We start from the raw sequence: 23,679 nt of genomic DNA on the forward strand, positions 1-23,679 counted from the left end.
ATTAAAAATATATATATTGTGTGAGCATGTGTACGTGGTGGATTGTGAGGGTGGATGGTTGCTGGGTGCATCTTGCAGGACTGATGGTGTTGTCCTTCGCTCTGACACACACCTACACACACTGTCAAAGCCAAGCATCAGCAGTCAGGGGGATAAGCGAGAGAATGTGTGTGTGTGTGTGTGTGTGTGTGTGTGTGTGTGTGTGTGTGTGTGTGTGTGTGAACAATGGAGGTTAGAGACCACACTTTATGATTGTGCTCACCTTCAACAACATGGCCCACTCAGACCCCCCTCACTGCTTTCTGCGTATGTGGTCATACAAATCATCTCTGAGCACTCACTCAAACACAGGGTATTGACAAATCACAAAAAATAACAAGGCAGTGCAGAGGAACAAAAGCACTCGACCTTGTGGACTTCCGATTAAGCGGAAAACATTAGATGGGGCTCAGGTGTTCCCATCAAATAACTCCCAGGCAGGGATTTAACATTTTACTTGTTTGGAGAAAATGAGCACAAAAAAAGAAATTTCATGGAAGTATTCTTAAAGTTGTTTTACAGAATGTAACTGTTATCCATATGTGCCATATCTGTAGAAAGTGTAAGCATAGTTTTAATCAATACAACATGGAAAGATCCATACTGTTAGCATTAGCAGACTTCCCTTCCCTGTTGCTGATATATGGAATCTAAGATTTATCTTAACAAAAGTATGTTGTAAGTTGTCCTGTCAGAGATGCAGCGCTTCAAAAGCTGGTAACAAAGGAATTTTCAAAGTGAATGTAAAGCTGGTGGAAATCATTTTTCCAATAAAATGTGCCTTTAGTGCATTCTTTTCTGCTTCTCCCAAGTTAAACCAGAGAGTGCCGTTCCAGCTTCCTGCAAACATCACGTCTGCAATGTGCTGCAGCAAGGAAGTAACGATCACTAATAACAACAGACGTCCTTGAAGAAAAACAAAATCAAGGGAGGCAAGCATGATTAAAAGGACACGCAAGAAGAAAACAACAACTAAATTGACAGCTGTAAGAAGTGCGTGTGTGTGCAGGCGTGCGTGCATGTGCAGGTGTGTGTGCATGTGCATGTTTCTCACAAGAGCAAACTCCTTGTTGAGGACCATCTGCTCCAGCAGGGAAGACTCGTTGTGGAAGAGGTGAGGCTGCATATGGCTCCACATGTGGGGGAACCACCAGAACTCATCCACGTACTTCAGCAGTAGATCGTCTCCCTCATCCTCCTCCACTGTGCCTGCACACACACACACACACACACACACACACACACACACACACACACACACACACACACACACACACACACACGCACACACACACACACACACACAGGTGCAAGGGCATACACAAGGACAAAAGAGCAAAGAATATTAAGTATGAATGTATGATTTAAGCAGACTTTAAACTTCTCTCCGGTTGGAATTCATCACCAAGCAACCATTTTTTGTGTCCTGATGCTAAAATGGCAAGAAGTACAATACCATGGTGAGGAAATGTCATGTAACCATAGCAATGACAGACGCTGTAGTGACATCCTCCGTTCTCCATCATATTTCTTGTAATTATAATTTTTAAAACATTGGTCTCGTCTCTGTTTTCTTTCCCAGTGTAACCTGCTGCTTTGTTCTCCTGGTGCAGACATTCTTACTCAGAAACCTGTCTCTATCATCACAACAGAGTGTATAATGCACAGCAGTATGTCCACGTTCCCAATTACGCACTGTGAATATACCTCACAATGCAGTGACAGACTGACGAGGAAAGAACAGCGGTTCAACCAGTGCTGCTTTCAAAAGCAACTGCTTTTCTGTAGTTTACTGAAAACCATCCAATGTATGTATTTGAATTTATCTAAAGGCTCATTTCATGTTTTACCAATACTCACAGGGATACACTAAACGCATCACCGCAAGAACATAACGGGACAGTGTTGAGCATTGTAGACGACACCTTTTTTTTTTTTGACAGATTAGCAAAAACCAATAACAGGTAATGCATTGCAGGAGTTGGTTCTGGGATAGTTATATTTACAGCTAATTTTTATTTCATTCATGTTGTTATATAAAAATATATATACGTACAACATAAATACAAGAGAAATCTGAAATGAATGAAAAGGAGCAGAAAGCAGAAAAATCTTATTGTATCTGCCCCTTCTCTCACAAAAACTTTAACTAAACACTTGTCAATGCACACAAAAAAGTTACCCTTTTTGGCCCATATGCCATATTAACCTTAGAGCAAAACACAAAACAAAACGATTCACAAACATAAAACTCAATTTCACCCAAACAAAAGGAAGCTACTAAAACAACAACAAGAAACAAAAAGCCCACTACTAGACAGGGATTAGAATGTCTGTGATTCCCTATATCTGTCTAATGTGTTGGTTTTGATAAGTTTGTTTACGATACTTAAGGTTTTTAGCTTCTTTGAAATGCCTGTCCAAGTTGTTCCATAAGGATATACCTTTGACTATAAATTTTCTTTCCCTCCGTGAGGTTCTAACTCTCGGCTTTAGAAGTATTTCAAATCCTTTTAAATTTTTATTACTCTTCCTTTTGATAAATTGACACTGAATGTTGGGCAGTAGGACATTTTTGTGAGCTTTTTACATAATCTGCAGCATTTGATAATCTATTAAGTCACAAAGTTTCAACAACAGTAGTTTGGCAAAAAGTGGACTTGAGGGATGTCTGTATGGAGGTTATAATTCTTGTTTCTCTTTTTTGTAAAATGGAGTTTTGCTCGATGGTTGTTTTACATGCACTTCCCCATACTTTGACACAATAGGTCAGGTGAGGCACAATCAATGCGTTGTATAAAAGGTACAAGGATCTGTCATTTAGATAACTCTTTGCTTTGTGTAGCTTTGCTGTTTTTTGCTATCTTTGTTTTTATTCTATTTATATGTGATTTCCTGTCTAAATTTTCATCTATAAAAACATCTAAAAAAATGATTTCATTTACTCTGTTAATCCCAATAACATCAATGTTTAATGAAGCATTCATTTTTTGCCTTTGCTACTAAAAGTCATGAAGCTTGTTTTATCAATGTTTAGGGATAACTTATTGAAATCAAACCAGCGTCTAAATTTTGTTAGTTCCACTTCAATAGTTTTCAGTACTCTTTCGACATGATCCCTGTGATACAGAATGGTGGTGTCATCAGCAAATAAAATACATTTTGCCTTTTCTGAGACACTTATGTCATTCATAAATAAAATGAACAACTTTGGTCCCATAACCAACCCCTGAGGCACTCCACAAGTTATACTGCGAATGTCTGATTTGATATTGTTTGTTTGGACAAACTGATTTCTGTTCTCTTAGTAGCTAGTTACCCATTGACGTGCCACCCCACTGATGCTGTATTTGTACAGTTTTTTAAGAAGAATGGTGTGGTCTATGGTCTATAGATCACTATTGTTGCCATTTTCTAACTTCTCTTCTCTGGAGTATCTTTTGACTTCCAGCTCTGCCCCAGGGGTGTCTTGTTAAGCATCGATCTCGATGAAGAGGACACATAGGTGTATTGGGCAAGTGACACTTATAATCTAAAAGTAACAAAATGTTTATTTCAAGCAGTTCAAGGTTGATACGTTGCTGTTTGTACTTTTCTCATACAGAGGTAACAATCTGAAGATTGTCAACCATGTAGTGTAGATTCCTTTAATGTGGCTTCTGTAATAAAATCATTTTTTTACATTTGGTTAACACAGAAACCAGTATACCTCAGGCTAATGTGACACAGATTTTTTGAGTAACATATTAAGAGGGCTGTGGTGTACACTTCCACACCAGGTTTTCTGAATGAGTCAGATTAAAGAGTCACATCTGAGTACAGCTCATAAAGTTCATAATATATAATTGAAATGACTAATATGGTTGTTTATCATTGGCTGTTTCTAGTCGATGGTATTGCTATTTATAAATTTCTCAGCCCAAAATACAACACCAGAGATGTTAACTAATACCAACATTATACAACAAAAGAAAATACAGGTCTCTTTTCCAGGACACGTATGTCTTTTTTAAACTCTGCCTTAAAGGTAGTGTTTTATTTCTAGAACAGTTTTGTAAGGAGGAAGCGTAGACAACCAGAACAGACCTGTGTGGTAGAACTTTCCAGAAAAGCCAAGGTTGAAGGTAAAGTTGGAGATCTGAGAACGGAGTTGTTTCTGAGTGTCAAGGAGAGCCTGTGTACAAACAGAAAGAGACAGAAAGAAGAATTAATATCACAGCCCATGTTTTTTTGTGTGTCCAGTTCTGGTGGCTGTTCCTGCCTTTAGAGACACCTCAGTCTGAGGTTTCAATGCTTGAATCAGGATTTTCTGCACTTATTTAATGACTTCATTAGTTTACTGGCCTTTAAACAAAGACTCTGTAATGAGTGTTAACTAAAGAGTGTTGCACTCTCGCACACACAGTCACACACACCGACAGTAATGCGAGTTAATGAAGGTCAGTGCATTAGTAGCCTCTGGAGGCTGGACTAATAACCCCCGCACACACTCCTCCCTTCTCATCATTCTCTCCATCCATCCCCAACATTACCGAATGAGACCCTCAACCATCCTCCCCTCTCCCTCCTCTTCTACTGTTTCCTTTCTTTCTCAATATCCATCAATTCTTCCATCTTCCCGCTTCTGAAAACCTGCAGCCGCCTCTCTTCGCCCCGCTCCTCTTCCCCGGTTGTCTCCCACCCCACCCCTCTCTGAATCACCATCTCTCCCCCCTCCCTCCCTCCCTCCCTTCTTCCCTCGCCTGCTCCGTGAAAATGTCACACTCTCAGGAGACGGGGCTGTTTTAATTTGAAAGGAAGGCTGAAGCAGCATAGAGGAAAAGATCGCTCTTTCTTTTTCTATAACACTCTCTCCTTGCCTTTCCTCATGCACTCTCCCGCTCTGCCGTCTTGCTACAGTTGCACTTCTCGCCATTTGTTTCCCAAACAAATATCTGATTTATTTATGAAACTCTGCAAGCCTCTGTGTGTCTTTCTATCGGGCTCTGTGCCACAACTCTATTACCAATCTTTGCCATGCTGCTTTTAATCGATCCCCCAGAACCCAACCTGACTTAAAAGTCCTGTGTGTGTGTGTGTGTGTGTATGTGTATTTGTAGCTAACAAATATACAGACACATGCACAGAGTGTCTTCATTAGCTCTAATCTAATGGTGCTGGAAGGCTGCATGCTGACAGATGTGCACAGCTCCCTAATCTGATCCCCTGTCTCCTCTGTTATAACATCCTCTGCATCTCTCTGTCTCTTACACACACACAAACACACACAAACACACACACACACACACACACACACACACACACACACACACACACACACACACACACACACACACACACACACACACACAAACGTGGATACAAAGACTTAAACATTAAATTAAGTTTGTAGCTGAGTGCTTTGCATTCTAACTTAATATAAACTCCCTGATGCACTTGGTCGAAATGCATTATTAACGTGTGTGTTGGTATTTGTGCAAGTCAGTGTAGGTGTGTCCTATGTGTGCAGATATTAGTTTAAACACCTGATTTGTATTCTGCTAACTCACATCTAGAGCAGAAAATAAAAGAGCTCAGCAGGAAATGTTTGTAATATGTCCAAATAGTTGAGCTCATTTGGTTTGACCCTTTTACTGAAAAGACTGTCTTCTTCCAAAAGTTCTGTTTTAATTCTGCTATAATGCCAGTTCATAAAGTTTTCCTTGCTGCGTGTACGTGATTGCTCATCCTTGACCTTTTATTGACTTCATGGAAAATTCTAAAAAATCTGCAATACCTAAAGCAAAAACAAAAGAACAGGATGAACTATTCAGCAGCGACATGTTTGAGAGGAACAGGTTTGACTTTTTTGAAACCCCAGTTTCAGAACTGCAGGACTAATTGTGAAACTTTCCCAGGCCAAAAATTAGTCAGACTGATTACTTTCGGAAACATGTTTCCAGCCTCTGCAAGTGATTCTCAAACCACTAGAAAGACCTGTTGATTGTTAAAGACAACCTTTAACAGCGCATCTCATGAGTTCTTCCATTTGCTGTAAAAAAGCACATGTAGGGATGGGTACCGAATTAGGTACCTTTATGGGTACCGTCCAAATTCTGTCAAAAGTAGCTACCAGGTACCGATTCACGTAAATCAAAAGGTACCATGTTAAGGTACCTAAACGCATCCTTGTGACTGTGAGGGAGTGGAAGAGTAGGCAATTTTCCATACTGGACATGAACACAGCATTGCAAGGTTATATACTTAAGAATATATATGTTAAATTGAAAAAATGAAGTTTTATTATGAAACAAATTGATATTTTTTTACAACATAAACACAAAAAAGTACCAAAAATTGGTACCACTGAGTACCGGTACTGATTGCCAGGTACTGGGTTGGGCATCGGTACTGCATTGTTTCAGATGTGAAAGGTACCCTTCCCTAAGCACATGGAGGCTGGAAAGGACACTACTGACAAATATCTTGGTGCAAAAATTTAAAATAAAAGTGGAATGTTTTTTTTATCACTATAGTTGATGCATTTTATGTCTTAAAACTCTGTTACATTGAAAAAAATTAGATTTGGAAATGCTAATCACGCTTAGAATAGTGTCTTGATTTTGATACATTTGTTGGTGAAGGTCCTCGAGGAAAATCTTACACTAATAGGACTTTAAAGATTTAAAGTTAGGCTCTAAGACTGAAACGATCAACACACTATTAAACCGTTTGCCAACCCAGCTTCTGTTTCTTTGCTCATCTGTTTTCTTCAATAAAATTCTAGCCTCATATTTTGTCTTTATTCATTAGTCATGATAGCAAATGAAGGATTAAAATAACTAAGTAGAAATTTGCACACACACGCTGCATGTTTTTATGTCATACCCACAGCAACACAAACGCTAAAACCACAGCTGCACACAACCTAGCAAACCAGCATTGAACACACAATGCCCAACAACAGCTGGGAAAAAACATAGACCCACTGGAGAGTAACTAAAGCCTTTTTCCTGACATAAAAATAATATTCAGTCTAACGTTTAGATGTGGACCTACTGAAACTCTCTGGGTAAAACTCATTCATTCAAATGAGACAGCTGTTTCTCAGTGTACTCATTCATGACTGAAGTACAAGAATTTATAACTCAATTATTTCCCCTGTAATATTCTTCGGTTATGGCTAGACCTCAAAATGTTAAAATCCCAGCGTGCGAGTGTGATTAAAAAGTTCATCCTGCTGTGATGCTTTTTGCTTTGCAGAGAGTATTATAGATTCATGCGTGCTGATAATTAACAGATCTCAAACAAGTTAAAAACTCATTACACCTGAAACTACCGTTCAGTGAGGCAGCAAGAGAACGCAGCAGACGGGTCAGAGACCTAAGCAAGATCTTAATGAAAAAGTTACCTGTTGAAATATTTGTCTAGTGTGCATGAGTCCTTCAACAGTTCAGAAGGTTAAAGCTGAGCTGAAGAGAGTGTAAGACTGTAAACTCCTTTCTTGCGAATATTACATTTATCACTCGGTTAAATTGAACATTAAGGGACACAGATAGTGTTGGAACTGTAAAAGGAACACGACTGTGTTGCAGAAAATGCAGTTATTTAGATGTTTGATTCTGCTTTAAGGATATAAAAAATACAGCATAAAATGGCATGAGAATACTCACATAGGGTGAATGTTTACTTTGAGCATAAAAATGAAATTTTATTGAAAAAGGTTGTAGTTACTGACTTTCTTTCCATGAAAATATTTCCTTCAACCCTCCGATGCATGAAATATAACAGCAAGTGTCATTTTTTTTTGTCTCAAATGTTTTTTCCTTTGCAGGGCATTAAAAAAAAAGTTGGGGGTTTTCTACTTTTTTACATATCTGAGTTTTTTACGGGTGAAAAAATCAGATGTGTCCTCTCCAGTTAGCTACATGTACCTGAGCACTCAACAACACAAAATGGATGAACATTTTTCACACATTTTGGCTTTGTATATTTTACAGTTGATAAGCTTTTTAACCTGCCAATGTATGTAACTTTTGTGAACAAAATCAAATATTTGAAAAAAAGAAGAAATAAAGGCTTGTTTTTTTAGTTTTATCACAGAAAACATTGCATTTAGGAGAAAATGACTTTTAAATATCTGCCCACCGCAGTGCCAATTGTGCCCTTGGGGTAAGTCAAAGAAACCTTGAAAAAGTTGAAAATTTCAAATTGTCCACAGACACATCTATTTGGTTTCCTCTTGACCCCAGAAAAAAATTACAATATAAATAAATAAATACTTAAAAAACAAACAAGAAGAGAAAAAAGGGGCCCAACATTGGGCAAGGAAAAATATGATTAAAATCAAAAAAGAAAACCAGTAAAAGACAGTGTTAAAGTTGAACTTTCAAAATCTAGGTTTTTTTCTCTTTTCCAAAGAAGGCACAGCAGAACCACAAAGTGTGTGTATATAGAATATCAGAAAAATGATCTCCAAGGAGATGTGGGAAGGATGTGAGGGGTTTAGTTTGTGAAATCTTTTCAGCTGACATGCTCCAAGAGTAGAGCTGCACGATTTGGGGAAAAGGTGCGATAAGGTGGACAATATTGCGATTGCAATTGTGCTTGCGATTTAATAAAAAAAAAGTTGTGCCATGATGAGTCTACAGACTTGCTTGGTTATCATGGAGAAAAATCTGAATTGCATGTGCTGACATTGCGATTGCAATTGCGATAATCGTGCAGCCCTATCCAAGAGACAGGACATTAAGTCTGAAACTCAGACTAGAATTGCAAAGTTACAAACAAACATGACTTTGGAGCCAATATATCCATTCATTCACACCTTTATCTATAGGCTTACAAGTTTTACCCGGTGAGTCATGGGGTCTCATTTTTCAAAAGAGAGACCTATCTTTGGACTCACCCCTCAGACTTAAAACAGACTTTTGCCTCAGGACTTGTGCACAGATTTTTAAAGTCTGTACTTTTGGCCTGTTAACATTAGCTGCACGCTGCCATTCCCTTCAGTGACATGTCAAGTTCTGCATGTGGCATGGATGCAACTCCAGCTAACACAGTAAAACAGTTTTTCATACCTTCCTTCAATTAGTAAACAATCTCCTCTCCTGGGTATACTGAGTGGAGCGCTGTGCAGTATGTCTTTGCAGTATGACATGTCTTTTAGTAGTCTCTGTCCCTCCGGTTAATGCAATTATTGGAATCTAGTCATGTAAATATCGACCTTCTCATTTCACTTTTTAATGATGTTGTCCAGCTAGTTTTGTGCAGTAAAAAAGGAAATGTGTAAGTGTCAGGGCTGGAGTCTGGAGATTTCTACACCATGCACTTTTCATGGTTTAGGCTCAAGGAAAAGGGTTTTTCTTTCATTCAAAAATAAAACACATTGACGTAATACCTGGACAATACTTCGCTGTTAGTGGATAAATAAATGTAATTATTAGAGATGGACAGGGTAACTACACACTGTTAATTTGTGTGCGTGTGCATACCTAATTAGAAAATCTGGGTCCCTTTAGATGTGCATGCATAATAGAAAAACAGCTCAAAGTGGACCTGCCTCTAAGAAACTTGAGACTTGAGTTGGACTCATTACCCAAAAGTGACTTGTGCCCATCTGTAAGAGCTCAGCTGAAGAGTTAGATTTTTCCATGTGTAGACTGATCTAATCTTCCCCCTTCTACAACCTTTCCGCAAATCACTGTAGGAATATCAGCCTCGCATTTCTTAAGAAACAGAGGTACAGTCGTTTGCCATTTGTGAGGCAAAACAAGAGTAGTAACACCGGTTGTGCCCGATCAACTAAATACCACATCAGGATACCACAACCTGCAGCAGCAACAGGATGTTTGTTCACACCTAAGTGAACAAAAAGTGTGAACTGAATCAGCTCATTCGCTTCAAATTAAAGCCCAGAAAATTCATTTTGGAAATTTGACTTTGAAGACTAAAGCATTGTGAAGGATCTTCTGTGGATCATCAGGAGGATAGCGAGCTGTGGACAGTAAAGAGACCATTTCTTGGTCAGAGACATTCACACTGAGTAACTGACAAACCACTAAAACTGACTCTGACAAGCAATGAAGTCTCCTCCTGCTGTTTTTCTGAGTGTGACGGCAGCAGATCTGGAAGAATGGAGGGCTTTAAACAATATGGAGCCAATCTGTCCACTGCTACTGAGCCCAAAGCTGGATCTAGTTTTAAAATGGGCCATAAGAGATACTTTGAAAGAAAGAAGAAGAGGGATTTGGATTAGCAGGAGTGAAGGGGGGCTATGAAGCAAGCGATGTAGGTAAACACACTCTGTGATTAGCGGTTAGCGATAGCTCTTATTTCCGTGCCCAATCCCACAGCTGCCTAACACTGCTGGTGTCAGAAGTAATGCCAGTTTGTTTCTGTGTACATGAGCGCTGCAGTGAGTGCATGTGTGAGTGTCCCTGCACATGTGCATGGTTTGGAGGAGGTGCCAAGTAGATGTTGGGGTTCAAACAGATGGGAGACAGGCATCTGGACAGCTGGCATTCGCTGCATTTCACAAACCCTTTACACCAACCACCTCTCCACTATATCCCCATTCTGTCATTCTCGCCTTTGCACTGTTTTTCCTTTCTGCTCACAGCCTTTTGCTTGACTGAGCAATCTTTAATAAAAAGAGTATTCATAATTTGTGAGCAGGTTTCATGTGCAGATGCATTAGAACAAAAAAGACACTGAGTTCCCTCTTTAGTGCTGAAGAAGCAGGTCAAAGTTCTTGATTAATCTACACCAGTGCATGTTTCTGTCTGTGTTTACTTGTGCATGAAATGTGAACAGCAGACCAGCGAATTTAACTGGGTCAGGCATCTCTATTTGATGAGCAGGAGGAGCACTTTTACCAGTTAATGCCAGTCTTCCTTTTGCTTACTCTTCCCTGATCTGTATCTCTTCTAGTCTGGCTTGTCAGATTCAAGTCACTAAAGCTTTTTTTCCTTTTTTTTAATATTGGAACGTTTTAACAAAATCATCTATTCACTTTGCATTTACAGATCCAAGGTACTTGTGATTGCTTTGGCATCGTTTTACTTACACTAAATTCAACTTGGCAGCACCTCAAGGATTTTGAGTTTCAGTGATTGCTGTGACCGCAAAACCTGCCTCATTTAGCAGAGGAAAATGCATGGCACCCCGCCATACTCTCAGAGTGGGTTTGGAATAAAAACAAGCACACTGACAAAAATTGTTAATTGAACAAAAAAAGTTATTAAGATAATTTTCTTTTCACAGATGTTTTCTTGGAGTATTCATTACAATGACAGAGTGGTGTCCTTTTTTAAACCCTGTGCCAGAGAAAATTATTAAAATTAAAATTGATGCCTTACATTTGTGTGCCTTTTTCTTCCTACTAACACAAATCTAAAAGTTTTCCTCCCTGCAGGGCTGCCTGTGATCATTTTAGCTTGTCCGGATCAGAAAGATGAATGAGAGCAGATGTCAGTGAGCATTACCCTGGAAGCAATACACGAGCCTATCCATGCCATTTTCTATTCTGCCTCTTCTACCTGCAACTTTGTCATTTAAAGAAAAAGAAACCCAACATTTATGATTCCCTTGCAAGCATCCCAGCCATGCTATGTATTAAATAAATCATGATGTCTGACAAGGAATCCCTGTGCCTCTTGTAAAACGCAGTCCTCTATCCTCCCTTTCCCCCTCATCTTTCTGCATTTCTTTTCAAATCATTTCTCCACAGTTTATGCATGCGTCATTACTTGTGTAATGCAATTTGGCAAAGTAATAAAAAGATAAAGGGCTCGGTTCCATTGACTTTAGTGGAAAAAATGCATCGCACTTAATTAGGTCTAAAGATTAACTTTAAGAAGGACTGCACAATAAATTCCACACAGCTAATCCAAAAGCCTGCAAAGAAGTTTGGATATTACCCATTCAGTACAAATCCTTTTTGTTGAGTTTTGTTTTCAATTTTAGGTCAGAGCCAGCGCAAAGTAGGCATGAGGACATAAAAGCACTCCTTTGCCGTTTCTCAGTGCAAAATACAGTGTATTTAGAATAACCACTTTCTAAAAGGCACTTAGTAAGTATTTCAGCATTGATCTCCTCACCTAATAAAAAGCACAAAAACTGCAAAAACCACTTCAATGTGTGTTTAAAAACAGGTGTTTCACTTTTATTTAGCCAATCATTCCCTTTGAATGCACTTCAGACTACAGCCAAGGTGTGAGAAGTAGTTATAGATTCATGTATCATTGTCGTAGCGTATATTATGCAACTGTTGATAAGTCCGCATTAAACTTAAACTTTTGATTGAAAAATATACCACTTTCCAAACTGAGAAGAAGAAAGAAAAATCTGTTCCACTTATTTTTTTTTGCTGAGACAAACAGAAAGGGATGCACTCACTTCTGCAGAGAGTGTTAAACTCACCTGCAATTGGTGAACTTAATGGGCCATGGAGGCCTTCACCACAGTTTTTAACTTATTTTACTGACAACAAGGGAGAATAACATTACTGTGTGCTACAAACTAGGGTGATAGGTGGGACTTACACCAGTGCTGAAGGCAACGGATGAAGTGAAGCTTGCTGAAAACAACATGGCCCTAACAAATGTACAAAACAAATGTATTTGTTAGGGCTGGGACGATATGCCATTTTCATGATTCGATTTGAATTGCTATTCTTCGATATTTGTGATTTTTGCAATTTTTAATTTGCTTTCTCAACACCAGACCATGTGGAAAAGTTAAATGATGATGATAATGTCTACAGACTATATCAGGAGCCATATTTTCCTATAAATGCACATCACGAGAGTCAAAGAGAAACATTTCACGCTCTGCTGTAGAAAAGTGGCAACTTTTTTCCAATCTAGTTTATGAATAAAGACTGAAATGAAGAATTTGAATTTGAAAAAAACAAACGATTTTTTTCACAAGAATTCCAATTTTGATATTGTCAAACAAAAATTCCTGATATATTTATTTGCGATTTTTTTCTCCCACCCCTAGTATTTTTTATGCTTTAGGGGTAAATTTTTTTTATCTGAACAGCTTTAAATGCTGTTCTTGCAAAACAAGTACAGAGAAAAATACATTCATCTGCATTACTAGAGTTGTCTCTGAGTAAGCTACCCACGGGGCTGCCGGAATCAGGGATCGCTGTTTCTACTGTCCTGTCCTCTCTGAAGTGGAAGTGTAAAGGGCCCCAAAAATAACTTAAATATATAAATCTTGCTCTATGGTATGTCTAGGTGTGTTCCGTATCTTTCTGTTTAGGTATCAAGTTGCATATTTATATGGCTGGCTTAGAACTGTTAGAGTAGAATCAGTCATTTTGGTCCAATTGTTGTGTTGCGTATCTTATCGCCTTGTATTGCAAAGGCTCCAGCCACCTGCAACCCTGAACAGCATAAGTGGTTCAGAAAAAGAATGAATGAATGAATATTGTACTAATCAAATTGTATCAAATTAAGTCATATCCAAGGGGCAACATCCAGTAAGTAAAAATGAAGCCTATGCAGAAGTGCTAAAAGTCGCTGTTTGTCAAGAATCCGCTTGAAGCTGGCTGCAGAAAGACCGGAAGTCACGTACACACCCAGCCACAAAAACGTACTTTTGGGGCATTAAAAAGCATATTTACAGCCTGGTTCAACAAACAAACTGATTTTACTATCCACACACACTGTATGTTGAGTGAATTTTTTTATCTCTGTTCCAATCAGAGACGCAGCTCAGGTCACGTGACCACCAGGCGCCCGGTAGCTGCTCGAAGAAAAACTCACAGTCGGCGTCATAGTGAATGTGGCTGCATCCGCAAATTGGCTTCATTTAACGGTTTCACGGATGGACGGGTGCTTCATCCATGTTTTATACAGTCTATGGTCATATTTTGACATATCGAGTCTTAACTTACTCACAGCTACAAGTAGACAAAGTAATTTTCTGGTTTGAAATGAGTTAACTGAATGAATAAATATCTAGTCATATGCAAAGAGAGCATTTGTATGTTTGTATCCTCTCAACTTAGATGACACCCCTCAGAGAGCGCCTTAGGGGGGAAAGAGTGAAAAATGGTTGAGAGAGGAAGATTAGGAGGGAATACAAATGGGCTTGAGATATGATCAATGAGTTGAGTGAGAGGGGGCTGAGGAAGCAGATGATAAAAAGGGATCCGAAGATGCCAATCGAGCACCTCTTTAACAACCAATACAAGCAGAGAAGGGGAGAAAAACTACACATAAATATTAAAAAACACAAGCACCGGCACGCTCTGATCATTGATGGGACTTTTTGACTGGCGTCATCCCTCATTTTGAGAAATGTCATCGGCAGGGTGCCTCCCTGTGAATCATTTTAATAGAGGAAATACAGCTGTGTGTGCGTGAGTGTGTGTGTGCGGACTGGAGGGGGTGTAGGTATTGTTTGTCACCAGATGAACTCGTGGGGTGAGACTAATGAAGAGTGCAGCGTGAAGGAGGGAGGCATTTTAATTGGCCCCTTTCTCTCTGTCTCCCTCCTCTCCCTTCTTCTTCTTCAGGACACGACAGGAGATTGAATGTTGGCTCTGCAGAGGTAAGAAGGGATTTCTAACGCTGGCACAGCTCAGGCCTTGTCCTGCTAATTGGTCAATAACACTTCCTGTGGCATACTTTGATGCTGTGATACCAGGAGATTTTTTAAAAGGAGACGAAGCAGGAGAGGAATAACATTTTTAAATGCCTGATTTATAACAATTCAATGCTTTATGTTTAAGCTATAATGTCCAATATTTCCCTTTAGTTAAATCATTTTTAGTGTGACAGAATTAAGCAAGATACCCCAAGATTTTGTAGTGATAAAGGCATAACTAAGAGATTTGAAAAACATGCCCAGGTGTTGATTTTTGTCAGTCTGTTTTAACTCAATTTAATCCAAAGTCTGTCTCCAAACATTTAGACTTCCTAATTAAATAGTCGCTTGGATTTACCATGCATTCATCTATTTTAATAAAATAAGGAGACATCTTTTCAGCGGCGCCCTTCACTGGAAGCTATATGTGTGTACTTGACACATGGTCAGTCAAATATGAGTCATCTTTTTAACAGCTTTTCAATGTCACTTTGCTGGAAGTGAAAGACTTTCATTTATGAGCCCATTTGAAAAGAGACTCAGAGGATTCACTTATCGAAAAGTCCCTGCAGCCACCCAGAGTATGTCTTTCAGAATCAATGACCAAATGGGCTTGTCAAATAACATGATTACAAGCGTACATGGTTACACGTGTGCACAAATGAGTTAAATGAAATTATGTCAAACGAGCAGTTTTACGGAATCTTGTGTGAGGGGAGGGATACAACAAATCAACATATTCCTGCTCTTCTGCTTCCCCTCCTCTGCTCCCTGTTCCCCCTTAAGCGTTTTGTTTCTCTGAAATCACAAACTTAGCTACTGGCTCTTACCCAAGGCACAACTCCACCTTCCTCTCCCTCCTGTTTTTATCTCTTCCTCTCTTTTATTATCAACCATCCTGAAAGAGAGAGCAGTAACGTGGAAGGAGTGTGTTTTTAAATGGCATCACTCTCTTTCCTTCTGACCCCTTCTCTCCCTCCCTCTCTATCTCTCCATCTCCTGCTCTGCGCCTCTTCCTCCATCCTCATCTCCCGGTCCTTCTGTTATGGCACTGGTTCATCCTCATGTATATTTATGCTACAAAGCTGAAGAGTCAGGCAGACTTAAAATGAAAACTCAAACTAGAGTGCGCTTGTGTGTGCTCATTTTATGAATGTGTATGTGTGCAGCATGTGTGTGAATATGCGGTCTTTTATCCTTTCTAAGATACGAGCATCTTTTTTATATTCAAGGGCGGAATTCCTCTCCACTCCAACACAAACTGCCCTCGTGTTTCTCTGCTCAGCTCACACATTCCTATCATCTTGTCCCCAAGTTTCAGCCACAGACAGGTGTCCCGTTTTTTTCCCTCACACTGCCTGACGGGCCAGGTGTCAGCCACTGACAGAAAGTGACATTCTAATCTAAAGGAGTGATCCAGAAAACACAAATGCCCAAACTCTATCTCACACACACACACACACATACACACACTTCTCTATCATGTATTTCCTGTGGCTGCAGAAAGATGGGCAAGCGCCTCAGGGTTTGGATTGTGCACAATGCCACAGAGCAGCATAAATCTTACCTGTCTTTAAAACCCCCACCAGCCAATGTGCACGCACACACACACATACACTAATGCATACATAGATACACTATGCCACACATGAGAGCCCACCAAACACAATTTGTCTCTCTTGAATGGCCCTGAGTGAGAACGCAGCGGGAGAATGTGACCACAGTCTTCAAACAAAATTCCTGGTGCAGAAGCGTTTTATCCACACTCCATCAAACCCCTTTTGAAAACTGTTAAATTCCTACTGAAGTCAGGGCTTATACACATGTGAGTGTGTGCAAAAACTTTATCTGTTTGGGTGCACTTCTTTTTATGTGTATATGTGTGTGTGTGCGTTTGTTCATGCAAGCGTGTGTGTTGAAACAATAGCTGTCTTGAGAGGCGGGCTGCATGGCTGACTCTCCTTTAGTTTCCCTTCGAGGGGGAACGTGGGAAAAGAGGAATAAGTGCCATTCATCTTTTCACTGGCTCATTCACTACCTCTCTTTCTGTCTCTCTCACCTCTCTTCTTTCTCTCATTCACTGCACGTCTTTGTTCCCTTAAATGGCCTCTTCGCTTCTTGCTAAACCTCCTTTTGAGATAAATACCCTCTTGCTGTAGCCCAACACATATGCCAATGGTGCACAACACACAGAGCCATTAACACACACTCAACTTAACATGAGCTTTCCAAAATACCCACTTGATGGACCCATGCTTGAGAAAAAACCTGCAGAAAGCTGCACGAGTAAAATGCAACACAGCACATTTAAATTGATCCAACAGATATAGTTTTGGAAAGTTAATATCAGAATCCAACACCAGCAAGTTATCCTCTCTAACCTATCCGAGGCTCTGTGAAATGAGCTCTTGACAATGTCAAGACAGGACAGCCCTCATCCTGAATTGAAACTATAAACATCCACAAGAGATTGTTAGTTGCTGAAGAGCTTTCCCATCCTGAAAACATGGTTCATTTACAGGTCACAGTTAGGGTTAGGTTCCCCCCTTTGAGGGTTTGCATGAAAGCTTTTTCTGGAGTTTACTAGGGATGCACTGATGTAAAAAATTTGGCCAAAACCGATATAAACCGATATAATGTTATGGCAGCATAACCAATTTTTACCGGTATTAATATTGGTAAAAAAAAAAAAATAAATAAATAAAAAAAATCTGGGATGATGTGTCAAGGTAGTTCAGAGAGAAAGAGTGACGCGATCATGAAAAAAGTCGACCATGAAGAGATCAAAGGATGTACCACCCAAGATGAATATGATCAAAAAGTATGTTTTGTCTGTTTTTTCAATCAAAAACAGGAAGAGAAACATGAAAGAAGAGAGTCAACTCTTTTTAGGTAGTCTTGGTGGTTACATAGATCACACTTTTACACATCAGCCGACAGGGCTGAACAATTAATCGATTAGAAACTGACATCGCAATGTAAAAGAATGCAATTTTTAAATTGCAAAGGCTGCAATTAGAAAAATAAAAAAAGTTTCATGTACACAGGCCTGGCGGCTATATAGTAACTTGTACTTGTTCTTCCTTAAAACCAGCAAAAGTCTCAATGCTGTTTTTTCTGGCGAAAAAACCCTGTGAGCTACAGAGATCCATCAAGTACAATGATAGTAGCGGGCAGAGCCATACCCCTTGTAAACTTTGTTCTGTATGGTTTGTTACTCTTACTGACAACTGGAGGTCAGTAAAATTTCACAGTGCTCCTTTTTCTTTTTCAATAAAGAAATGCAAAAAAGACTTGTTTATATTCTGTCAGTATCCTTTGTCGTGTTAGTCATACAATAGACTGACTCAAAGCTTGTGTTAAGTGATGAATGCAGAAGATAAAACATCCCCCTTCAAAAAATTATATGCTAAATCGCACTCGCCATATTGGTCCAAAAAAATCGCAATAAGATTGGTTACCAAAATCATTCAGCTCTATCAGCTGATGTTAAAGAAATGACTAACATCAGTCAACATATATCGTACATCCCTACTATTTACACTACTTACGAACTGTATATCTCCAAAACTAATAAGAAATGTCCAGCCTCACAAAAGCAACATAACACTAATGCAGCATAGTCTGCCTTGACAAGAAAGACTGTCTCTGCACTCTTGTTTTTGGTAAATATTTCAGACTACTTCATGCTTTCATGGCACATAAGCTCACCTTGACTTCTTTCAGACTTTTTTTTTTTGTTACACAAACGCAGCTTAGGAAGAGATCAGTGCATGTGTTTTTTTTTTCTTTTTTCCCCTCTCCCTCTAATCCATAGTATCCCACACCCCATTACCTTTACATCCTTGGTGTTCATGCGTGTTCCCTCCTTTCCCACAAAAATGTCATCAATATCCACCAGTATGTGCCGATCCAGACCCAAAGTTAGCTTCCTGTCAGTGAGGTAAGAGATGGCGTCCACCAGAATGAGTCTGTGCAGCCAGTATCCCAGTCCCTGGCCAAACAACACCCTCCTCACCCCATCATAGAGCCCCATGTCCTGCACCACAGTCGCCTGGAGGCCTAAACTAAACCCAGGCCCTGAGTGGTCTCCACTGCCTGCCCCTGCTCCGTCCTTTGCCCTTGCATGCAGCACAGCCTGGTATGTTGAGTGATTGGAGGAGAAGGACGTCCAGTCCTCTCCTGGTAAAGCCCCTCTATCCGTGCCAGGCTTGATCAGGTGAAGGAGAGGTGAGCTGGAGACCACGCAGCAGTCCCAGAGCGCCTGGTTGGTCCTGAGCACCAGTGGTAGGCCTCGAAGTTTGAGGAGAGGGGGGGAGTTCTCTGTGGAGCGGTAGAAACCGATGATGCCCACTCTATACTCTGTGCAGTATTGATGCAGCAGCTGTCTGTTCCATGTGTCTGCATGTGCATACTTTAACAAGTTCTCATAAATGATGAGCGAATAGCGTCCTCTGCCTTTCTCTGTCAGCGGCGGCAGGTCGCCCTTCCCTGAGGCAATCTCCATGCGGAACTGGAAGTGTGCCGACTCCAATATAGCCACAATGTCCTGACCCAGCTGGGAGTACTGGGACTCCACCAGCACCAGCACCACGGGGTCAGTGTGGACGTGCGTGTGCGGAGGATTTGGAGGGTACGGGTATGGAAGTTGATGATACGGGGACATGGAGAGTGGCTGGGCGCAGGCGGGTTCAGGAGATTGTCCGAGCTGCATGGAAGGGGAGGAGTTGGTGAACAGAAAGTAAGCTGAGAGGAGTAGAGAGAGGAGACAACAGGAGGCCAGCAGGAGAAGGAGCCTACGCAGGTGGCGGCGGAACCGCACCGCCACTGTCATCGTGACAAAAGGTGTCTTGAGTAGAGGGATTGAATGTCTTCTTCAGGGACACTTGTGGGGGGGAGTTCAGGAGCCCAAGAGATTGTCTTTTTGTGAGACAGGAGCACTCAAGGGTGTGTCATGTCACCATGGCAGGTGGGGAGGAAAGCTGCGTTGGATGTCGGGGAACAAAGGTCTTCATTTACAGGAAATGCTGTTGAGGTATCCTGCTTCTAATCCTTGCAGAGGGCTCACATGCAGACACGCAGAGAGCGATGATTAATGTCTGCAGAGAAAGGGGACAAGGAGAAAAGATAGAGTGAATTTGTTGGGCAAGGTTGAATAGTACGTTTTGGTTTGGTCTGTGTGTGTGTACCCAGGTTGTGCCACCCCAGGGACCGTGAGGGCACAGCTGGTAACTACAGAGCTGATTGAAAACAACTTGCATCCTTAGGGCTTATGTGACCTCTGGCATACACACACAATGCACCACACCAGTTAAAAGCACAAACAAACACAAAAAGTCAATCCTCAGGAATAAACAACAGCTGGTTGTGTGTTAATATGGCGATGTGGGGAGGTGGATGGGAGCGCAACTAATCAGCCCCACAGAGCTCTACGGAGAATTCCTCTAATTGCGCCAAACTCTGTGCACTTCTGTCCTATTTCTGAACCTAATCATCTGAAATACCACAAAATTAGAGTTGGAATCCTTTTGCCAGGAGCACTAATCTGGGGGGAGCCAGTGACAGCACAGAGGAAACGGAGAGCAAGAGAGAAAGAGAAAAAAAAAGAATAAGAGGAAGAGAGAAAGAGAAAAAGGAGCAGGGAGAGGAACAAAATGCAATGAATTATAGAAAGAGACAAAAAAGACCAGGATTAGCATCTTAATGTATGTGCCGGGAGCCAGAGAGAAGAAAAGATCCCACAGCATCTCTTTCTCCCTCTTTTCTCTCGCTACGCCTCACTCTGCCCCTCTCTCCATCTTTCTACACCCCCTCTTTCTCTCCCTCTGTCTGGTTGAATATCAATAGTCTTTCCTCACATTCACTATCCCTCTCTTCTTGCTCCTCGCCTTTGGAGAACACACGCAAAGAGAAGGTCATAGAGGAAAGACCACCAGCCATTTTTCTTAAATGTGAAAGAGGAAAATATGAAAGAAAGGAAATACGTCCTGATCACTTTAGTAAAGCTAACATAGAGGTTCAAGAAATGTTACATCTATTAATAAAAGTGTCATCTTAAGTGGTCTTTTGTAATTCTGATGATTAACTTTTGTGGTTCTGAGGTTTTATCACAAACAGTTGTGGAAACAGTTGTGTTCCAAATCTAAGCAGTGAGTGCTTGGATAAACCCTTAACCCTAAATGATATTTTGTGATTTTAAATAAGGAAAAACAAAAAATGACTCATTGGTGATTGTCTGTCTCAACATCTGGTTAGATGCTGGTTTAACCTGTTACCAGAGGTACTGACGCTTTCACTATCAAGAGCCACAGGAGGGCGCTGGAATTGGATACAAAACAAGACTTCACGTGGAAGTTTGCCTCTATGCCATCAATAACAAAACGGCAGGTAATTCATCAATAAGGTGGTGTGAAAGATTAAAAACTTAAACCAAACTCTTTAATAGTTTTCTGTGCATTTTGTGAAATTAAAGTAAAACAAATCTGACGAGAAATCGCTGTAAAAATAAATAAAAAAATGTTTGCGATTTCAATTATTCATAAACATTTTTTCGTATTCATGCAATTACTGTTTAAAAAAGAAGAACGAAAAAAAATTCTATTTAGTTATATTTTTTCTGTTATTGTTTTTGTCTGCGAAAAGTCATTCATCATCACTTAAACAAGTTAACTCGTCAGTGGTCGTTCGTGGTGTTTAACCTTTTAAAACTAATGACAGAGGAAACTGAAAAGTGTTGTCTAACATGGTCTGACTGATACAGCGAGTTGAGATGCTATTAAAGCTCCATTAAACTGAATCAGCTCGCAGCACGTGCACTCCCCAGTAAAAGCAGGCTCAACGATTACACTAACAAATGATTTCCATGGAGTTTTTCATCCCGCTCCCTCCCACTGAAGTTAATGTCAGGAACGAACACCGACTCATCCACTTACCGCTGACCGGAGCTGAGGCGCTTTTTGGCGGGGAAGAGGCGTGACGGGAGCGCGGTGACTCTGCTTCTGCTGCTGCTGTTGTTGCTGCTTCGGGTGGGTCCGGGGCTCCGGTCTCGGTGGCGCACCACTCCCGTGTGCTGTGGATGCCGAAGCGCTGTGCCATGTCCCCTCTGCCCCCCTCTTTCTGTTCCCAACCCCTTCACTGGAGCAGCAGATGCGGGCAGCCGGAATGATCCGCTCTCCTCCCCCCTTTCATCATTCTTCCCTCTCTCCTCCTCTCGTCCTCCTCTCCCCCGCTGTCTTCCTGCTCCTATCTCTCGCTATGCCCACTTGTCCCCTTAATCTCTGCTCCTTTCAAGGTAGAGATTAGGCGGAGGAGCAACGTTATCGGGCTGCCTGTTAACGACTGAGTGCCGTGCGTAAACGCTCTGCTTTAAAAGAGAGCGCCTACACAAGAGGAGGCGAGAGAGGAGAGGGAGAGCGAGAGAAGAGAGAGTGAGGAGGGGAAGGGAGGAGGGGGTCTGTTTGATTGACACAAACAGCCTCTCTCTCGGGCATCAGCGATCACGGGCCCGGTAAAAGCTCACGGACCGTTAGTTGGTGTAAGTCGGCAGAGGGATGTCACACACGGATACGCACCGGTGCGAGTTAATGGCGCGGCTTGCTGATTCTCGTGCGCTCCTTGCATTAGTTGTAAAGGCCAGATAGAGCTGGGGGAAAGAGAGTAGAGAAGGAGAACACTTAGATTTCAGATGCTGTGTCGAAAAAGTATTTCGCATAATCAAGATTTGTATCAGTCACAGGGTTAAACAGGAGACATCACGGATCACATTTCTCTCATTTATGTATGCCCATGAAGCAGCCCCCATTACGCTTACTTCTGCGCACTGTCTATCAAACAGGCCCAGCATGTCAATCATAGAGTGTTTTTAAGTTGATTAGGTGTTCTAGTCTCCCTTCTCAGTAGTTCATCAATCTCTCTAACCTATTTGCACTGACACTCACTCACTCACCCACTCAGTCACACACATCTCAAAGGAGCCTCTGGGCCCCTTATTCACATTGTAATGGCCTAACAACAGGGCTTATTTAGTGAGTGTTCATGTGGTGTGTGCCAAAGAGAGAACACAAATGTATGAACACACAGAAAGACAGACACGCATTTGTGCAGTCGGGTGACGCTGGGGCCAACTGTGGGCAACATGCAACTCAAAGCCCGGTGCAAACACACAGAGGCCTGCAGACGATGCTATAATAAACAAGGAGCAATGAGAAAGAATCCCTTTTTAACTGCACCATGTTCCTTGTACTCACCACTTACTCAGTATGAAACATTTAGACCTTCCTGGGTTACAGTCTCAATGAAAACGTCCCTATTTGTGGCTCTCAGTCAGTGTTATGACTAAGCAGCAGAGCTGAGAAACAGAGCTTGAATGAAATATAACAGCCAGATTATCATGCCCTACAGAATGGGATCCAGAGATAATGAAGGTTTTGGTTTTGGAGTGCGATTGTGTTTGTATGTAAATTAGTGTCAGTGGGTGAAGTGTAATTAGAGAGGCTGTTCACCCATTTCCTCCACATTACAAGCTAAGAACCACTTCAGCCGAGCTGCTAGGAGGAGACAATAAGCCAGAAATGAAAAGTAGACAGCTGCACACAAACTGCAGTGTGGGCAAGGAACGCATGCACTTTTCAATGCATGTGTGCCGATGATGACACAGACGTTTGCTGCATGCAAAAGAACAATATGTCATACACAAGAGTGCACAAAGCTGTTTTTTGAAGGTGCAATGAATGTTGCAGTGTTTTGTGACATTTTTGTGTTGATGACATTGCTGATTAGATTTCACAAAACTGATTGTATTTGTTGTTAAAGATCTAAATAATCTGTCTAGAAAAGTTTAATGAAAGTTTGCCTTTAATAGAGCCATTAATGTTGAGAGAAAAATGCACCTGCAAGTACTCACAGAGCACTGAACTAAACCCTGATGTAGTGCAAGACAGTGCTGACCTGAGGGGCTCAATGTTTTAAATAGCAAGGCAGTGAGTCAGTCGATGTAGATGAACAAGAGCGAACTGGAACGAATGGTTGAATTACAGAAAGTTGTTTTGAGAGGATAAA

At 41.0% G+C, this 23,679-nt stretch overlaps 1 protein-coding gene across 2 annotated transcripts in view; it reads right to left on the reverse strand.

Annotated features, from left to right (window-relative positions):
- Positions 1 to 21,981, reverse strand: part of ndst3 (N-deacetylase/N-sulfotransferase (heparan glucosaminyl) 3) — a 51,088-nt gene extending 29,107 nt beyond the window's left edge. Inside the window, exons 1-4 of one of the 2 annotated variants that reach the window (XM_074686024.1) lie at positions 21,555 to 21,981; positions 18,458 to 19,721; positions 4,126 to 4,213; positions 1,094 to 1,248 (exon numbers count right to left, since the gene is read on the reverse strand). In XM_074686024.1, the coding sequence (XP_074542125.1) occupies positions 1,094 to 1,248; positions 4,126 to 4,213; positions 18,458 to 19,456 (1,242 nt within the window). In that variant the 5' untranslated portion in view covers positions 19,457 to 19,721; positions 21,555 to 21,981. The remainder of the gene's footprint in view (positions 1 to 1,093; positions 1,249 to 4,125; positions 4,214 to 18,457; positions 19,722 to 21,554) is intronic. The other variant, XM_074686030.1, reaches the window with a different exon arrangement.
- Positions 21,982 to 23,679: the final 1,698 nt, after the last annotated feature.

Source organism: Halichoeres trimaculatus, unplaced genomic scaffold (assembly GCF_033239565.1).
Source record: "Halichoeres trimaculatus isolate MK-OKI-2021-1 unplaced genomic scaffold, fHalTri1.1 fHalTri1_scaffold_2, whole genome shotgun sequence".
NCBI lineage: Eukaryota > Metazoa > Chordata > Actinopteri > Labriformes > Labridae > Halichoeres > Halichoeres trimaculatus.